The following is a 17228-nucleotide window of genomic DNA, read 5'->3' as shown; positions in this document are numbered from 1 at the left end:
CTCCTTCATGTCCTCTTTGAGTCGATAGCCTTCCCCCAGAGAACCACTGTCCTCACCTCTGTCGCTGCAGCTTACTTCCCCATTCCGGAACCCAGTAGGAATGGGAACGTGCAGAATCACACAGCAGACGCCCTTTGGCGTCTGGCTTCCACTGCTGCCTAGTGTCCCGTTGTCTGAGTGTCCTGGCTTATTCATTCATTCTGCTGCTGACCGATGTTCCTGTTGTTTCCAAGGTTTGCTCTTCTCAGTAGCACTGCAGGGTTGTTCCAGTATGTGTGTGTCGGTGGTGTCGTGTACATTTCTCTGCTCACAGGGCATACCTGTGTTTCACTTTAGCAGGTACCAGTAGACATAGTTTTCATTGTAAATCATTATTGGCTGGCGAGTCATTCCCCTGGACCTTCATCACTTCTGGGTAAATGAAAATTCAGCTTCTGGAAACCCAGGACTGAGAATCGTCTGCTCGTGACAGTCCTCGAGCCCTGGGGAGGCAGGTACTGTGTGTCCTGTTCACTCCTCACAACAGCCTTGAGAGATCTCCTGCCTGCGTTTAGTGCCAAGAAAACAGCTCAGAAAACCTGGCTCACCCACGGTCACCCCGAGAGGTGGGATTCGGGCCAAGGTCTCATGCCTAGGCCACTGTTCTTCCACTAGACGCGAGGCACTCCTGGGACGCTGCACGCCCCCCAGCTCTGCGGCCCTTCAGCCCTTTTTCTGGGCGGCAGGCGCTGACCCGAGGGTGGGGCTGGCCCTTGGGCTTCCTCTGGCGCCCCTCACTGGGCTTCTCTCCCTCCAGGCACCAGCTTGCTGCAGGAGGTGGTCTATTTGGTGAGCCAGGGGGCAGACCCTGATGAGATCGGCTTGATGAACATCGACGAGCAGCTCCCGGTCCTGGAGTACCCGCAGCCGGGCCTGGACATCATCAAGGTGGGCTCTGGGCGGGTGGCAGCAGCCCACACGACCCCCCTGGGGCCTTTCCACGGTTGCACCCTGAGTGACGGTTGCTCCTGAGGGGTCCCTGGGGGCCTCGTGGGTGGCGGGAGAGCAGCGAGCTCCCGGGACCCCCAGGTAGCTGGTGGGGGGGGGAAGACTGATAGGCCTGAGCCGGTGGCAGTGACCCTGGAACTGAACCAGTGGGTGATGTGGGTGGCTTGGAGGGGGAAAGGAGGCAGATGCCAGGAGTAGGGGAGATGGTGGGGAGTGTAAGGGTGAGGGGCCTCCCGCTGTGGCTCATCCCATCTGTTGAGGGGACTGGGTGGGATGTGTTTGCATCGAACATTTGGTGTCGAGTGAAAAAAACATTATTCCCAAGTCCCATCCTTTCTACCCCTCAGACAGTTCTGGAGTTTTTTCTCTCCATCCTCCCCTCTGCCACCTCTTCGTTCAGGCCTCATTTCCTGTGTGGCCTGCCTGTCCCTTCTCCCGCTAGACGAGCATCCTGAAATGAGCTCTGAGAATGCCCCCCACTGCTGGCTCCCCGCATAAGCCAGTCTCTGTACCCCAGCCCCCAGCGTTGGCCCACCTGCGTCCAGCCCCTCCCGCCCCTGTGCCCGCCACGGGGCTGCAGCCCGTGTTGACCCACCGCTGAGCCTTCCAGTAGAGCTGCGTGGGCCCCCGTCGTGGGCTGCCCTGCTCTTGGCTTTGGGGTCCCGCCGAGGACTGAACTGACCGTGATGTCACAGCCCTCGCAGAGCTGAGATCCCAGTGAGGGAGCCCCCAGGACAGGAAAACTGAGAGTCCTAGTGGTTGAAGGGTGACCACACCAGACGGGAGCAAAGTGGGACGGGGCCGGGCCTCTCGGGGAGCGGGGGGCACGTCTGAGTCAGGGCCCGGGAGCAGAGCGCTGGCCGAGGGAGGGGCCGGGCCAGTCCAGGAGCCGCAGGAGTTCTGTGCTGAGGCTGACTGCGGGTCCCCGTCTCCGTGGCCGCTCCGGGCTGCCATCGCGGCCCATGTCCTCTGAGCAGACCCCTGACGGTACACTCTGACTCAGGCCACGGGGGCCGAGGACGGGGACCGCGTCGGCCCGTATCTGCCCCCAGGGTCCAGCCTGGGCGGGGCTGGGGGGTCCTGTCTCAGGTGAGAAGGTTGTTCGGGGTGCAGGTGGTGCCGGTCCTGACTCGTCTGCAGCCCCGTCCGCCTGGGCCCAGAGAAAGGGCGCGTGTCCTCTGAGCACCTCCCTTCTGCCCTGCTGCAGGAACTGACGTCCCCCCGCCTCATCAAAAGCCACCTCCCTTACCGCTTCCTGCCCTCAGACCTCCACAGTGGCGACTCCAAGGTAACTCCACTCCCCGTCGCTCCCCACCGCTCCCCGCTGTTCCTGGAACCAGAGGCCCATGTGCCAGTCCAAACGGTGGTCTGTCACAGGCCCAAGTTCCCAGACAACCTCGGTGTGCTAAGAGCGCTGGAGAGGCTGTCCTTGACCCCGTGTCTCTAGCATTTTATCCATGCTTCTCACTTTCGCTTTTCCTCACAGCTGAACTTGACCAGCCAGAGCCCAGCCTCTGCCCATTGAAGGCCTGAGGACTCATGGCTGCTTTCACTGTCTCTGATTTTTTTCCTTTTTTCTCAACTGCATTAGACGTATGAGGCCTATAATTCTCATCACCAGGGTCAGGACTGTAAGTTTTCTGTCTTCCGCTGATTTTAAAGTAGTGCTAGGGACAGACACCCCAGTGTTCACAGCAGCGCTATTTACAATACCCAAGACATGGAAGCAGCCTGAGTATTCATCAACAGATGAATGGATAAAGGAGGTGTGGTTTATATATACAATGGAATATTACTCAGCCATAAGAAAGAACAAAATTTTGCCATTTGCAGCAACATGGATGGACTTGGAGAGCATTATGCTAAGTCAGACAGAGAAAGACAAATACTGTTTGATATCACTTATATGTGGAATCTAAAACAAAATACAACAAACTAGTGAGTATAATAAAAAAAGCAGCAGACTCACAGATATAGAGAACAAACTAGTGGTTACCAGTGGGGGGAGGGAAGGGGGGAGGGGCAGGATAGGGGTAGGGGATTAAGAGATACAAACTATTATGTATAAAATAAGCTACAAGGATATATTGTACAACATGGGGAGTATAGCCAATATTTTATAATAACTGTAAATGGAATATAACCTTTAAAAGTTGTGAATCACTATATTGTACACCTGTAACTTATATAATATTGTACAGCAACTATACCTCGATTAAAAAAAAAATAGGAGTGCTAGAGAACAGAAATATACTAAAACACTCAAGTAGTTGTCCTTGCTGATGCTACTGCGTGGACAGGAGTGCACCTCTGCTGAAACAGAATAATAGAGAAAAAGCGTTTGGCCTTGGTGCACGAGGGGCTGACTTTGTTGTTGGAAACGGGGTCAGAAGAGTGGGTTGTAGGTCAGTGGAACCTGCACAGGGTGGCCTGCCTGGGACGGAGGATCGCAGACTGACCTCGTCCGTCCCTCTGTCCGTTCCTCTGCCCCCACTCCCTCTTGCAGGTCATATACATGGCCCGGAACCCCAAGGACCTGGTGGTGTCCTATTACCAGTTCCACCGCTCGCTGCGGACCATGAGCTACCGAGGCACATTCCAGGAGTTCTGCCGGAGGTTCATGAACGACAAGTGTAAGTGTCTGTGTGGCGTTACAGCGGCGGTGGTCACTGCTCGCTGAGCACCCGCGTGTCCTTCGCGGTGCCCCCAGTCCTACAGTCACCGTGGGGCTGGTCTGCTTTCCCGCTGGCGGGCAGAGGAGCTGGGGCTGAGGGCTGTCAGGAAGCTTGTCCGAGGTCGAGCTAGTGCAAGACAGAGCGGGTGTCCAACGCTGAAGCCCTTCTCTCTTGCCACGTCCTTGGGGTTCTGAGAAGTTCCCCAATTAGAAAGAAGCATCCCTCTTCCTGCCTGGATTCCGAGCAGTGAAAACGGTGGCCCAGATACCGCTGTTACCGGTGCCTGAGGCCAGAGTGGAGGCTGTGGCTTCATGTGAGAGCCCTGTGGGCCTTTAGCTGGACTTGAGGGTCAGGCTTGGCCCCCAGCCCTAGGCCCATGTGACAGGCGGGTTGCACCTTGGGGGAGGGGGAAGGCAGTGCTCTGGGCAGGACGCCTGTTCCCGGGGGAGAGGGGCGAGCTGGGGCCGAGCGAGCCCAGGCCCTTCCACGTCTCCCCTCCCCAGGGCGGAGCGGGCTGGGCGGCGGGCCAGGGAGGGAGCTGTCGCCTTGGCAGGGGGGTGGCAGCTCCTCACTACGGTTCTGTTCCCTGCAGCCCCGGGGTGGCTCCCCCATCGCCAACCCTGGCTTCTCTGGGCACCCTTCTGTTGAGAGTTTGCGCCCAGGAGGGTTTTGAAATGGGTCTTAGGTACCTGTTAATTAAACCTGCGCCCAGACTCTCTGCACCCGAGGAGTGTGAAAATACACTTCCTGTTTTATTTCCCAGCTCAAGTAACCCTCAGCCCCGCTGTCCAGTTGTTGTCCAACCCAGTCAGGGGTTCTGTGGTGAGGTCATGGGACAGGCGTTGGGTAAGGTGCATAATGGCGGTCCAGGAGTACAGCGCCCCAAATTCAAATGGGTGGCCTGACTGGAGCTGCCTCCCGAGCCTGGCTGAAGCCCAGGCCCTCCTGAGCGCGCCACCTGCGCCGCCTGAAGGCCCTCTCTTCCCTGCCCTTGAGTCTTTGCTTCAGCTGGGACTGGGAGGGGGGGCCCGGGTGGGAGGGGACAGGCGTCGGTGGCCCCAGCAGCTGTACCCTAAGGCCCCTGGCCCCTGCTGAAGGCCTCTGTCCAGCCTCCCTTCCCCCCAGCCCACCCACCGCCTGGCTCAGGCCCCTCGGGGTCTGCCAGGCATTTGGAGCAAGCCACTTCTGTGGTTCCCAAAGCCATATTTCTGAGTCCCACTTTGCACCCCTGCCTTTATAGAAGCAGTCACCTGCGTGGGGACAACACTGTCGTAGATGGCGGTGCCCACCAAGCTCAGACTGCCCTGCGGTGCGGGGCTGAAAGCCTCCCGCTCGGGCCAGAGCTGTTACAGGTTGCCTAGTACAGGCCTCTCCATGCTGTGAAGGTCACAGCCCTGCCCGGCACCACACTGGCTGTGGTCCCGCCAAAGCCTCTGCACCCGTGTACTTAGCCTCCCCAGTCCTGTTTATCCTCTGTGCTCCCGCCCAATTCCGGCTCTCGAGGAGGCTTGCCTTCTCTGTCCGAGGTTCTGAAGAACTTGAAGAATGAAGTGCAGAAGGGGCAGTGAAATGATGCTGTCTGCTAACAGAGCGAGGACATGCTGGCCGAGCCCTGTGTTGGGGGTCGTGACCTGCACGCTGCAGGTCTGGGGGGCCCTGGAGCCATGTGCCTAGGGGACAGGAGCAGGGTGGAGGAGTCCCTGTGTGTGACCACTGTCCTGTCACCCCTGTCCCCGTGCGAGTGACCCTGTCCTCACGTCCTCGCTGTCCCCGAGTCACCCCCCGTCCAGCCTCCCCCGTCCCCGTCCCCAGCAGCCCTGGCTGTCTGTCTGCGAGTGTTCTCTGGGAAGGAGCGGGGTTTTCTTACCTCCGTGTCCACGCCCAGTGGACTGCTCGGCCCCGGGGCGCGGCTCACTTGGTCTGTGTGCCAGCTGTGGGCCCAGACTTGGGAGACTCCGTTCGGGGCCCTGAGGTCATCAGCCTGTCCGTGAGCTGCGCAGGTCCCTTCCTTCTCTGGACTCGCCCTTGTCCTGTAAAGTGGGAAGGCTGGCCTGGCTGTTACGTCCTGCCCTGTGCGTGCACGGAGCGGGGATGTGCCAGGCCTGGAGTCCAGGGCCCCGCAGCTAGAACTTTGCCGTGGGAGCACTGGGGCCCAGCGAGGGCCAGGACTCGCCCGGCGGCGGGTCTCCAGCAAGGCCTTTGGCTGAAGCCTGTCCTGTGTTGGTTCATTTCCGCCCCCTTACCCCTCCCCTTCCAGAGCTCCCCGCCCTGCGCTCCGCATGAAGTGCCGGAGGGGCGCCTAGTTGCTCTGGTCTGGTCCCCAGGGCCCGCCCCTCAGCGACCCCTGACCTACGCCTCCATCCCTCAGGACCTCTTGTCGTCGGGCTGCGGGGCCCAGGCTGCTGCTGTGCTGCCACCTGCTGGCGGGATGGCAGGCTGATGTCGGGTCACGCTGGCTGGGACCCAGGCATTGGGTTACCCCTGTTTTCCCAGCCTTGGTCACGCGTGTAAGTGTAAGAGATTGTCAGCACCTTGAGATGTGCCTGTGTGGGGGCGGGAGCGGCCCTGCCACCCAGGGGCCTCAGCGCTACACATAGGACCCTGGCCGGCGCCTTGCCCGTCCCACCCCGTGGAACCTTCCCCCAGAGAGGAGGACGCCCAGGCGCTGCCCCTGCAGGCCCTCCTGTGCGTGGGGCTCTCGGCGCCGCGGCAGCCCTGGGGGGGCGGCAGAAAGGCTCAGGGCCTGCCGGGCCTCACGGCCAGTGAGGAGATGAGGGGCCGGCTGCCTCTGTCCCGAGCCCTTGTCCTTCGCCCTCCGCCCTCTGTCTGACCTTGCCAGCTGCTTCTGACCCGCTCTGCGGGCGCCCGCGGCCACTGCTTATGTCTTTAAGGCCCATTTGCAGGCCTTGCCTCTGTGCGCCGCTTCCCCTGCTGCCTCTTCCCCTCCGCTGCCTGCCCAGCCCTCACTGATCCTTCAGGGCCCGCCCGTGTCTGCGGGGCCTCCCTCTCAGTGCCGGTCACTCCGTGTCGCCGTGCCAGTCTCCTTGGGGCTTTGCTGCCGGGTCAGGAGCTCCACTGCAGGGCCCAGTGCTTGCGAGCTGGACGGGCGCTCAGGCGAGTGAGGACGCAGGCGGCAGGGCCACCACCCCTGACTGGCTCCTGTTATCCAGCCGGACCTGCTTCCCGATGCCCAGGGGCCCCCATGTTCTTCGGCTGAGACCTTCCTCTGATTAGTGTGGAAGCCCCCTCGGGAGGTGTCCTCACAGCGACAGGCACATCAGTGTGACTCGGCAGTGAGAATCAATCGTTTTTATGAAAAACCTTGCGAAGCAGCCCGGCCACACTGATCTCTGTCTCTGCCTGTGTGACCTCAGCCCCACACCAAGGCCCTAAGGAGCGTGGGAAATGTGAGGGCTGGGGTGTGGGTGTGACCTGTCGTCCCGTCCTGCCCGACCTCGTGTGCCAGGACGGGGCCCACTGCCCCCCTTCATCCCCGTGCCTTCCTGGTTCTGCCTGGTTCCAGGATTCTGTCTGTGATGCGCTTGCCTGGCAGGCCCCATTCGCAGCTCTGTCTAGAGCCTCCCGCACCCCATCCTAGCCCCGACAGCAAAACTCACTGTTCCTGTGTCCCACTTCCTCTGGGCGTCATTCTCTTCCTGGTCACCCCTTGTTAGAGAAACTCATGGGTGCCGGGTACCATCCGTACCCCCGGAGAACAGGGGCTTCCATGTGAGGGTCAGGGCTTCTAGGCATCCGGGAGGCAGGGGCTGAGGCCTTGGGCAGGAGGCCAGGGGACTTGGCTCATCCGGGGGGGCTGCTGGTGGAGCCCAGGGCTTCCTGAAACACAGCTACTGGGCAGAGGAGGGCAGCCTTCTGGCAGGGAAGGCAGGGAGCAAGACCGCCTCACACATGCCCGCTCCTTTTTTGTGACTGGTCACCTGTTCCCTTGTCTCCACAGTGGGCTACGGCTCCTGGTTTGAGCACGTGCAGGAGTTCTGGGAGCACCGTATGGACTCGAACGTGCTTTTCCTCAAGTACGAAGACATGCACCGGGTGAGTGCCGTAGGGGTGAGCGCCACGGGAGGCAGCTGCCGGCCCCGCCGTCAGTCTCACAGCCGCCCCCAGTGCGGGCGGGCGGGCGGGGCCTGCAGTGCCAAGCCCCCAGGCATCAGGGGTGACAGTCGAACTCAGGAGTTCTGGGTGGGCCCAGGGTCCCCCTGACCAGTGTTTTGCCTCCAGTCGGTGCTGGCCCCTCGGCCTCTTCCCTGCCCTGGCCCCTGGCCAAGCACAGCTTCTGGGTTGGTGGCATGTGGTGCTTTTGAGAGGCCCGTTTATTGTTTTTCTGCTTCAACAGCAGTGGAGTGGTAGCTGGACTCACGCTGCTGCCACCCAGCACCCTCTCCGTAGGTGACCAGCTTGGGGCAAAGGGCTGAGATGGCAGAGTCCGAATTTCTCATCCCAGCCTGTTTGCCTTAGGGTGGCAATTCTTAAAGTGCTGACAACCCCGGCGGGTGTACCTGTGAATCGATTCCTGTGACGAGTTCTTGAGTGCCTGGCACAGAGGGTGACGGGCACTAGGTGGTGGTTGAGTGCCTGTGCCAGGCTGGGCGGTGGTGCTGGGGCAGCGAGGCAGGGCCGCTCCTGTGCCCTCGGGAAAGCGAGGTCTGGAAGGGGGACCGGCACGTCCCGTCCCCTCTCGGTGTCAGCACCGTCGTCCTCAGCACGTTGAGAGCCTCGCTGTGTGCCGAGCGTGTGCGAGGTCCCCTTGGTCCTGGAACCCCGCTGCCCCCTGCCGGGTCTGAACCCTGCCGCTGCCTGAGCAGAAGTGCTGACGCCTCTCCTTTCTCACGGCGACAGCGCAAACCTCCCCCAGCCCAGCCCTCCTCCCCCTCAACGTCCTTCCCTTTCCTCAGCTCCTCTTTGCCGAGGGACCTCAGACTTGTCTCCGCTCCTGAGCCCCTCCAGGCAGGCTCACCCTGTCCCCAGGCTGCTCTGTCAAGGTCACCACGACCCCCGTGTGTCTGGGTCCCACGGTCCCGCCCTCCTAGCAGCAGGCGACAGGCAGTCGGTCACACTTGGTCCTGCGTCCCGCATCCCTGGATGCTCCCCTTGACTCCTCCATGGCAGCAGCCCTGCCTCTGCCCCCAGACCTCGGCTCCCGTCTCCTCCATCCACACTCCCTCCCCTGGTAGCCTCAGCTGGGCCTCAGGCCCCCAGGCCCGATTTGGACCCTCTCCAGGCTCATGTCCGTCCACCCACTGCACCTTTCTGCCTGGGTGAGTGGTGCAGATCGCAGACTTAACGTCTCCCAACCAAACTCCGGAGGTGTCCCCTCGGGTCGTCCGCACTTTCACCCGTCTGCATCCAGGGCAGCGGCTCCGTCCTCCACGACTCACGCAGAAGTCTGGACTCATCCTTGACTTCTCCCTCTCTCACACCTGGCCTTCATTTTCCAAATCCTGTTGGCTCTACCTTCAAAACGTCTCTCTTATCTGACTGTTTCTCCCCAGTTCTGCCCCCGTCTCCCTGGTCCAGGTCGGTGTCACTGTGGCCTGGGGTTTTGCAGCCTCCCTGCCTCTTCCTCCCGCCCCCCACCCCCACAAACACAAACAGTAAAATGTATTGGATGATGATAAATGCTGAAAAATAAAGCAGAAAAGGGAAGTGCTGGGGAGGGGGGGTGGCAGGTTTAAGTGCAGGTCAGGGAAAGCGTCACTGATGGGGACAGAGACCTGAAAGAAGTGAGGGAGTGACCCATGTGGACACCTGGAGAAGAACATTCCAGACAGGACACAGCAAAGTAAAGTCCCAGAAAGAACCCGCCTGACAGGCTGAAGGAACAGCATGGAAGCCAGTGTGGACCTGGCTGTCAGGCCCCTGCAGGTCGGGGTGCAGGTCCGGGTGTCTGCCCAGAGGGACGTGGGCCAGAGTGAGCAGGTGGGTGGGGCCCCTCCGGAGGCTGTTGGGCTGCGCCCGTAATGCTCCGCTCTCAGGAATGGTGCGGCGATGGGGCCCAGAGATGGCTTTATGTCAGCGAGTCAAGTAGAGCTGAATCTTGCTTCACACCAAGCCAGCTCCGCCTGCCCAGTGGGGTGGGCCGGCCCTGAGGCCTGTCTGGGGTCCCTAGGGTCTCCCTGTTCTCCTGAGTGCCAGTCCAGATCCCAGCCGATGGCGTGGCGGGATGGGAAGAGAGTGAGCTGCTCTTGCTTCTGGCGCAGTTCCAAAGTGCTTTTCCTTCTTGCTGCTGTTTAAAATGACCGCAGCTATATCAGGACCTCACGTCTGCTTCTGTGGGACCTGGGTTTGAATTCCAGGTCTGCCACTTGAGAGCTGAGTGCCCTTGGGCAGTTTCTTAACCTGGATTTTATTTCCAGACGAGGCCAATTTCAGGCTTGTCTTGAGGACTAAGTAAGGCTGTGGATACGGTACCCGAGGTCGTGTTCTGTAAAGGCGCCACCTCCGACAGGCTCCTGCGCTCTGCTCTTGTCTTGCAGGACCTGGTGACGATGGTGGAGCAGCTGGCCCGGTTCCTGGGGGTGTCGTGTGACAAGGCCCAGCTGGAGTCCCTGATCGAGCACTGCCACCAGCTGGTGGACCAGTGCTGCAACGCCGAGGCCCTGCCTGTGGGCCGGGGTATGCGCGCCGCCTGCCTGTCCCACCCTCCTTCTCTCTGCCTCTGCTTGGGGCCCCGGGGGCCTCGTCCCCCTTCCTGCCGGTGTCCTCGTGCTTTCTGGACCACAGTCCCCCCATGTCAGGGTTCCACTGCCCTGAGCCTCATTTCTCCGGAGCCCTGTGTTCTTCGAGGGGCAGGAAGGTAACCCGAGAAGTGTCGCTGAGGCTCCCCTGAGCTCCCTGCGGGAGTTGGCCTTGTCGCCCTGCACGGTGTCGGAGTTCGCGGGCGTGGCTGCCGGGATGTCTCAGGCTCTGTGGGCAAGAGGTGTTTCAGGCGGGCGGCTTCCCAGATGCCCCCCAGGGCAGACCCTGGGGATGGGTTGGGGGCTGTGATGTTTAGAAGCGCAGTGCGTGCACGTGGCCTCCTTGAGCTCCAGCTGGCCCGTGGGAGTCGAGGGAAGAGGGTGCGGAGAGCTTGTGTGCGGAAGGGCCGTTTCCCTCCATCCCTGGGGGAGCCAGCAGCACGGGAGAAGCAGCCCCGTCGGGGAGGGGTGTGTGCGCGTGCGCGCGCATGTGTGTGTGGTGTGTGTGTGTGTGTGTGTGTGTGAGAGAGAGAGAGAGAGAGAGAGAGAGAGAGGAGCGCACGAGCTGGAGGTGCAGGCCTCGGCCGTCACAGAGGCTGGTGCTCCCTCCTGGTGCGAGAACTGTGTCTTGTGCGTGAAGCAGTTCGAGGTGAGGCAGGTGTTCCAGGCAGGGATCTGCCCCAGACCCACTTGGGTTGCTCTCTGTGCCCTCAGGGCATGTGGTATTTGAGGCTGCTCGACTGTGGAGGGCTCGGGCATTAAAATCCCCGGCGCCGCTGGGTGCCGGCGAGGCCTGTGAGCGCCCCTTCAGCAAGAGTCGCGCCTGACTCGGTGCTGTGGATGCGAATGCGAGGCCGGTTCCCAGCTCCCTTGGGTGGTGACGGTGCCAGAGAGGAGGGCCCAGAAACGAGCTGGGCTCTGCAGGCAGCTGCCTGGAGCGGAGAGAAGAGCTGGGCTGTGGCCTGGCCTGGCCAAGCTCGGGCCACGCCTTTGAGCTTCTCTGGCCTTTTGTCCTTCCTCTAAGGAGGGTGGGTCGGGGCTGCCAACCCGCTTGGCTCCCAGGGCTGTTCTGAAGGTCAGGGGGCGAGCGCCTTCCTGTAAAGGCGGGTGGGCCGCTCTCCAAGAAGACACTAACAAGCCACATCACCCTGCTGTTTCGTTCCTGGCTGCATCTTCACAAATGTTTATTATTTAAAATTTATTTGCTCTTTTTTATTTTGCTTTCGCTGTGTTTTGTTATCCTTGGGTGTGACCTTCTCCAGAATCCCCCTTTCGGTTCATTTGTGTGGTTAAGAAGTGTCGAGAACATACTGCGTGCCCATATGCTCCTTCCGATGTGTTTGCTTTATCATCGTTTACCTTGGTTTTGCTTTATTTCAGTTCTTTGATTTTGTTTTCTTTTAGCATATTGCCTCTTTGCTCAGAAGACCTCCTTGCGTTGGTGAGAATGCAGGGGCTTGAGTAGCCAGCTGCATTGCTTAGATTTGATTCATATCACAGCATAAATTGCACTGTCTTGATTCCAAATCCTAAACCAGGTGGGTGACTCCTTTGATGAGCTCTCAGCTGCCTCAGCTGAGAAAAATAATCATGGAAAAATATATTTATGGTGTGATTGGTCTAGAAGCTTTTAGTTTTGTCCCTTAGGTATCATCAGAGGGTAGCAAGAACAGTTTTTTTCCCTCTCCAACACTGACATATAATTTTTCATCACCGAAGAGAAAATCCTTGTCGCTTTGGATCTATTAGCTCAGCATTTGCAGGGCTGCAGTTTCATATGTGAGGTCCTGCCAGGACAAGGACGACTGTTAATAACAGAGCTAACGAAGGATGTTTGCTGGAGACAGTCAGAGCTCTGATCTCAGAGATGCTGACGGTAAATAGAATTCTAAACGGGCATTTCAGTCCCCCGAGGCAGCTATATAAAAGCACAGCCCTGGCTCTCCAGGTGACGCGTTCACAGCTCCTGTAGGTAGGAGGGCGGGACCCCCACTTGTGATGCCTTCACAGTCGCCATTCATATGTGACCAGAACAACTGAAGATTTTGTAGTTAAGGAAAGCAGGTTCAGCCGTTTTTGTCATTTTGAGCTCTCTCTTCCCTTCATAAAGGGATGGGTAGGCCCGTGCCTGCACATCAGTCTGCACTCTCCAGCCTCCCTCACGTCTGCCAGGAGGAGGTCTCATTTTCTGACCAAGCCTCGCTGAGCTGTGGCTGTGATGGAGTGGCTGGGGGGCCTGGGACTCGTTGTGATGTTCAGTTGGGAGCTCTGACTGTTTTTCTCCCTTTAAATTCCTCCCTGACGCTGCACGAGCAGGCTTCTCGAAATCTTCACCCTTGACCTGGTCAGGCGGCTTCCTGCTCACCATAAAATGTTCTACCTTTTTGGATGATTTTTTTTTTCCTTTTAAAATTCTCCAGAAGCAAATCCTGCCTTGGTGGAGCTGTTGAGCCGTGAGTGAGTTGAGTAGTGGTGTCGCGAGGACCCAGATCCACATGGTGCCCGGAGCCGCAGATCTGTCCACAGACACTGTCTGTCCTCTGGGGTGTTGTGACTCACCTGCTTTGGGCCTGGTGCTGGGGATTCAGTGGTGGATGGGCAAGGCCCGCAGCTCTGCACATTTGTGGTGCTGGGCGGAAACCACATCGGGATAACCAGACTCAGGGAAGAGGGTTCAGCTGGTCTGTAGTTCACTTGGCCCATCCTGCCCCAATAGGCCAGGTTCAGAGGGGTCCGGGAATAGATCTGGAACCTTCCAGATCCATTTCCTGTGGTTTGGTAGCTGGCCTGACAGCAAGTGAATTCAGCACATTCTGCTCGTTTGTGTTCTAGGAAGAGTCGGGCTGTGGAAGGACATCTTCACTGTCTCCATGAACGAGAAGTTTGATTTGGTGTATAAGCAGAAGATGGGAAAGTGTGACCTCATGTTCGACTTTTACTTATAATAACAGCAACAGCAAACTTGCATGCTCACAGTACCCAGACACTAATAGCTCAGAGTCCCGTTTGCACTCATTTGTTACTTGCTGGACAAACTCTGGAAGCAGTGTAAGACACGGCGGAGAAATGGAGGAAGTGGGGTTATTTCCAATCCAGAGCAGCTGTCTCACCTTTGGAATTTGAAGTCTACATGTCTGATTACAAAGATTGCGGTTCTGATGACCTGGACCATACGTATCCTGTCTGTAACATATGCAGCTAGAATGTCTACCTTTTACAACCCACATTATTTATTGTATTTTATAGAGCTTTTCACTGGAAATCTAAATAAATGTCAGTAAACCAAATAAAAGTTCATTTCCGAGGGACTCAGGAGCGAGCCACACCGAATGGTAGGAAGATCTCAGGGTTGACTCTTTATTTTTGTAGTTTTCTTCCATAAGGCACAGCCATTCGGTTCTTGTCTGGTTGTGAGATGCTGGTGAGGACCGAGGGTGAGTCGGGTGTTTGGGGGACCTTGTTTTTGCTGTTGGCATTCAGTTCTTGGTAGTCGTCCCGGGATACAGCAGGAACTGTTCACTGGGGCGTTTTCAGAGAGGATGCCCTCCTGCCAGCGACCCCCGGCCAGTGGCTCCGAGGCTGATGCAGAGGACCCGGCGGGATGGGTGCGCGACGCGGTGACCGGAGAGCCCGCTACAGAGACACTGAGTCCACTCGGAACCTGACTTTTCGTTCTGCAGTCTTACTTTCATTCCCCAAAGCAGAAACCTGCTTATGTTGGCAAACAGATGATTGATGGTAAATTCTAGGACTACTGGGTCTTTACATACCGTTCATTGTTCCATCTGGGCCTGCAACTCTGTGCCCCAGAGACCCGATGTGCGAGTGTAGCGCCCTGTCTCACCCAGACGGGGCTGGCGATGTCGCCTTCGGTGCTGTGTCCGAGGGAGCGGAGGTGCGGTCTTTACTGCCCCGCCACTCGCTTCGTTAACCGGCCCACGTTAGTCCGGAGGAGTGACGGAAGGGCGGCCAGGTGAGAGCAGGGCCAGTGGCCAGTTTGTACGCATGCTGCCGCCGCGGTGGGACAGGGCTGTCCCGGCTGTCTGGCTGGGAAGTGCCCGGAGTGGTGGCCGGAGGGGTCGCCACCGCGCGCGCGCGGGGTCTGTCGTGTGTGGTGTCTTTGGAAAGCGCGGACGTGCGCTTTGTCACTGGTTGAGGAGGGCAGCTGTAGCAGGGCAGGTGGTACTCGGCGCCTCGCGGTGGGCTCAGCTGCACCTTTTCTGTGTATCTGCGAGAGAGGCAGCTTTCTGTGAAATTTCTTTTCTATTTTTCTATTTCTAGTACTGTATGGATATTACTGAGCTCCACACATGATACTTCTGTGTTTGCTTGCATCTTTAATAAAGACACGTCCCATGCCTCGTGTCCAGCTTGTGCTGACAGGTGGAGACGGGGGCCCTGCGTGGTCCCCTCAGCGCTTCAGGGCAACGAGAGGGAGCCCCGCTGACCTCCGTCGCTGGGGCTCAGAGGGTCTTGGGCCCATGTCGGGCTGGGTCACTCAAGACTCAACGTTCCGAGGGTTGAATTTCCCTCACTGTTTGTCCCTTCGCCTTTGGTATCTTTTTAAAGCTGAAGTGAAAGGAAGGGTGAGAGGAAAGGAGAAAAGCAGGGGAGAGGTTTTGGTGCACCTGGGGGTCCAGGGGTCTTGGTCTCTGTCTTGGAAGGTCCCACTTTCAACAAGGTGGGCAGTGGTATAGAGACCAACCTGGCTGATTGCACTTCGCCCCTGTGAATTCCAGAGTCCGTCTAACCGATTCCTTGTGGAAGGAAAGTCCAGGACATTGCTGTACTGAATAAAGCTTCGGCTTTCTGAAAAGTTATGTTTATTTTCAAGTGGACTAGTTCCTTTAGGTCTCAGGTGAAATCCCGGAATTAATTTTGGTACCTGGGATGACCCTAGACCCCCAGGCCCCAGGTTAGTTAAAGGAATGCCCAGTCTGCTATGTCCCAGGGGGTCTGCTCCCAAATCACTTACAAATCACGGAAAATAAAGCAGACAATAATGGTAGAGCCGTTGGATCAAGAAGCAGGGCAGTGCCATACATTCATGGTGCTATTTAGTGAATGTCCACTCTGGCCCTGCCTAGTTGATGTTTCACCACATCCTGTGGACTCACTGAGTACACGCTTGAGCACCCGCGCTGCACGGGGCCCTGCTAGAGGCACTGGGGATGCAGTGATGCGGCAGAGGGCCCCGGCCTGCATGGCGTTCATGCTTTCGTGGGGAGATGACGTCACGAAACCTGGGGTGAGTACAGGCTCAAGCAGTCTGTAAGGGACCGGTGTGCTCCTGAAGGACCAGGGGAAGCCCAGTGCAGAGATGCTGATTGAGCTGAGACCAGGAGGACATGAGGGACTCAGGCTTGGGGCCACCTGGGGGAGGGGCAGGGCGGGGGGAGTGCGCTGGGCAGCGCCCGGAGACTGGGCGGTAGGGGCTCAGTTTGGAGGGAGGCCAGGAGTCAGCTCACAGAAGTCCTTGCAGGTCATGAGGGTTGGATCTTGTACAAAGAAATGAAGGCACAAGAGGGCTTAACTGAAGGAATGCTACCTGGTTTGCATTTTCAACTCTTAGCTGGCTCTAAGCGTTCTCGGGCCATGTATGCTGGGAACTGGCTCCTACCTTGTGCACACGGAGCAAAGTCAAGGGCAAAATGATTCAAGACAAAAGGTGCCGTGGAGCCCACGAGGGAAGCCAGTTTGGAGAGTGGAATGACCCATGGGGTAGCATCCGGGTGTGGATGGGATTTGAGGGGCCGTGAGGTGAGGAACGTCTGGACAGATGGAGAAGAGAGAGGCCTGGGCAGATGGCTGATGCTACAGACACCCCTCGGGATTCCTGCACGTCGGGGGCCTCCAGGGAGTCCCTGGTGGCCTGGCCTTTTGACTTCACAGACCAAAAAGATCCCAGAAAGTATCTGGGGCACCAGCATAGGGCTTTACTCCCAAACAGCAGGGTTCAGCCACAGCCCCTCACCAGCTGGGCCCACCCCTGTGCCCTCCGCCTGGCCCTGACACTGTGCCATTTGGGACATGTCACCCTTCCCCCACTCACCCAGTTTCTTTGTCTGAAAGGCCCAGGAGGGCCTTCCTGGCTCAGATTTTGTGGCCTTCCCACCTAAGCATGTAGGCCACTTAATTTCTCTGATCCGGTGTCATAATTTACGTAACGGAGGTTTTCTTCATCCTGCTTACCTCATGGGATGGTCATAACATGATCTAAGTGGCTTTGAAAGCATGAATAAAATTCGCAGAATTGATGGTCTGTGCCTGGCACTGCTGGTGAGCACCCTCTAGTGGCCAAGTCACCGGTGACAGCCGACCTCCTCAGTCCACAGTGAGGTCCCTCACTCCGGATGTGGCCCTCAGCCCTGTGGATACAGGTGAGGTGCACAGTCCTTGTCCTGGGAGGTCCCACGTGAGGGACAGTTTTACCACCTCTCTGAGCAGAGTGACTGCAGTTGGTAGCGGGTGGAGGGAGTCCTTGGGTGTCCCCGAGGACTCTGGGCTGCGGATGCCGTCCTCCCATAGGGTTTGGCCCTCTGCCCTACCCGTGCAGCATCATCTTCCACCCTTCACTGTAGAACGAGTGTTTTCAGACTGGGATGGTATGTTGGCCAGATGGTCCAGCCTCGCCCAGCTGAGGGATGCCCTCTGACATCCCTGGACATCCATCCCCGACAAGCTCACCACCTCCTGGGACAGCCATTCCACTGCTGGCAGTCCTCTCCGGCCACTTGTGCAGACCCCCACCCAAGCCCGGGACTGCCCCCGTCTCTGGCCTCCCTCGCCTGAAATGCCCAGCCCTGCCTTCACCTGGTGAATGCTCCCCTCCGCTCCCAGGCGTCCCCTGCCTTCCTCTCATCCCGCCCGC

The 17228-nt window shown here is 58.5% G+C and overlaps 1 protein-coding gene across 2 annotated transcripts in view; it reads left to right on the top strand.

Moving 5' to 3' along the window:
- The window catches only part of SULT4A1 (sulfotransferase family 4A member 1), a gene marked incomplete at both ends in the record, with an annotated part of 30835 nt that extends 17245 nt beyond the window's left edge, over positions 1-13590 (top strand). The window contains 6 exons of one of the 2 annotated variants that reach the window (XM_079714162.1): positions 797-927; positions 2195-2275; positions 3494-3620; positions 7621-7715; positions 10157-10295; positions 13190-13590. In XM_079714162.1, coding sequence (XP_079570288.1) covers positions 797-927; positions 2195-2275; positions 3494-3620; positions 7621-7715; positions 10157-10295; positions 13190-13302 — 686 coding nt within the window. Of the gene's footprint in view, positions 1-796; positions 928-2194; positions 2276-3493; positions 3621-7620; positions 7716-10156; positions 10296-11761; positions 11803-13189 lie in introns of those variants that run through there. The other variant, XM_079714163.1, reaches the window with a different exon arrangement.
- Positions 13591-17228: the final 3638 nt, after the last annotated feature.

Source organism: Hyperoodon ampullatus (assembly GCF_949752795.1).
Source record: "Hyperoodon ampullatus genome assembly, chromosome: 11".
Classification (NCBI taxonomy): Eukaryota; Metazoa; Chordata; class Mammalia; order Artiodactyla; family Ziphiidae; genus Hyperoodon; species Hyperoodon ampullatus.
The sequence above is the reverse complement of the archived record's forward strand: the minus strand, read 5'-3'. Positions and strand labels throughout refer to the sequence as shown.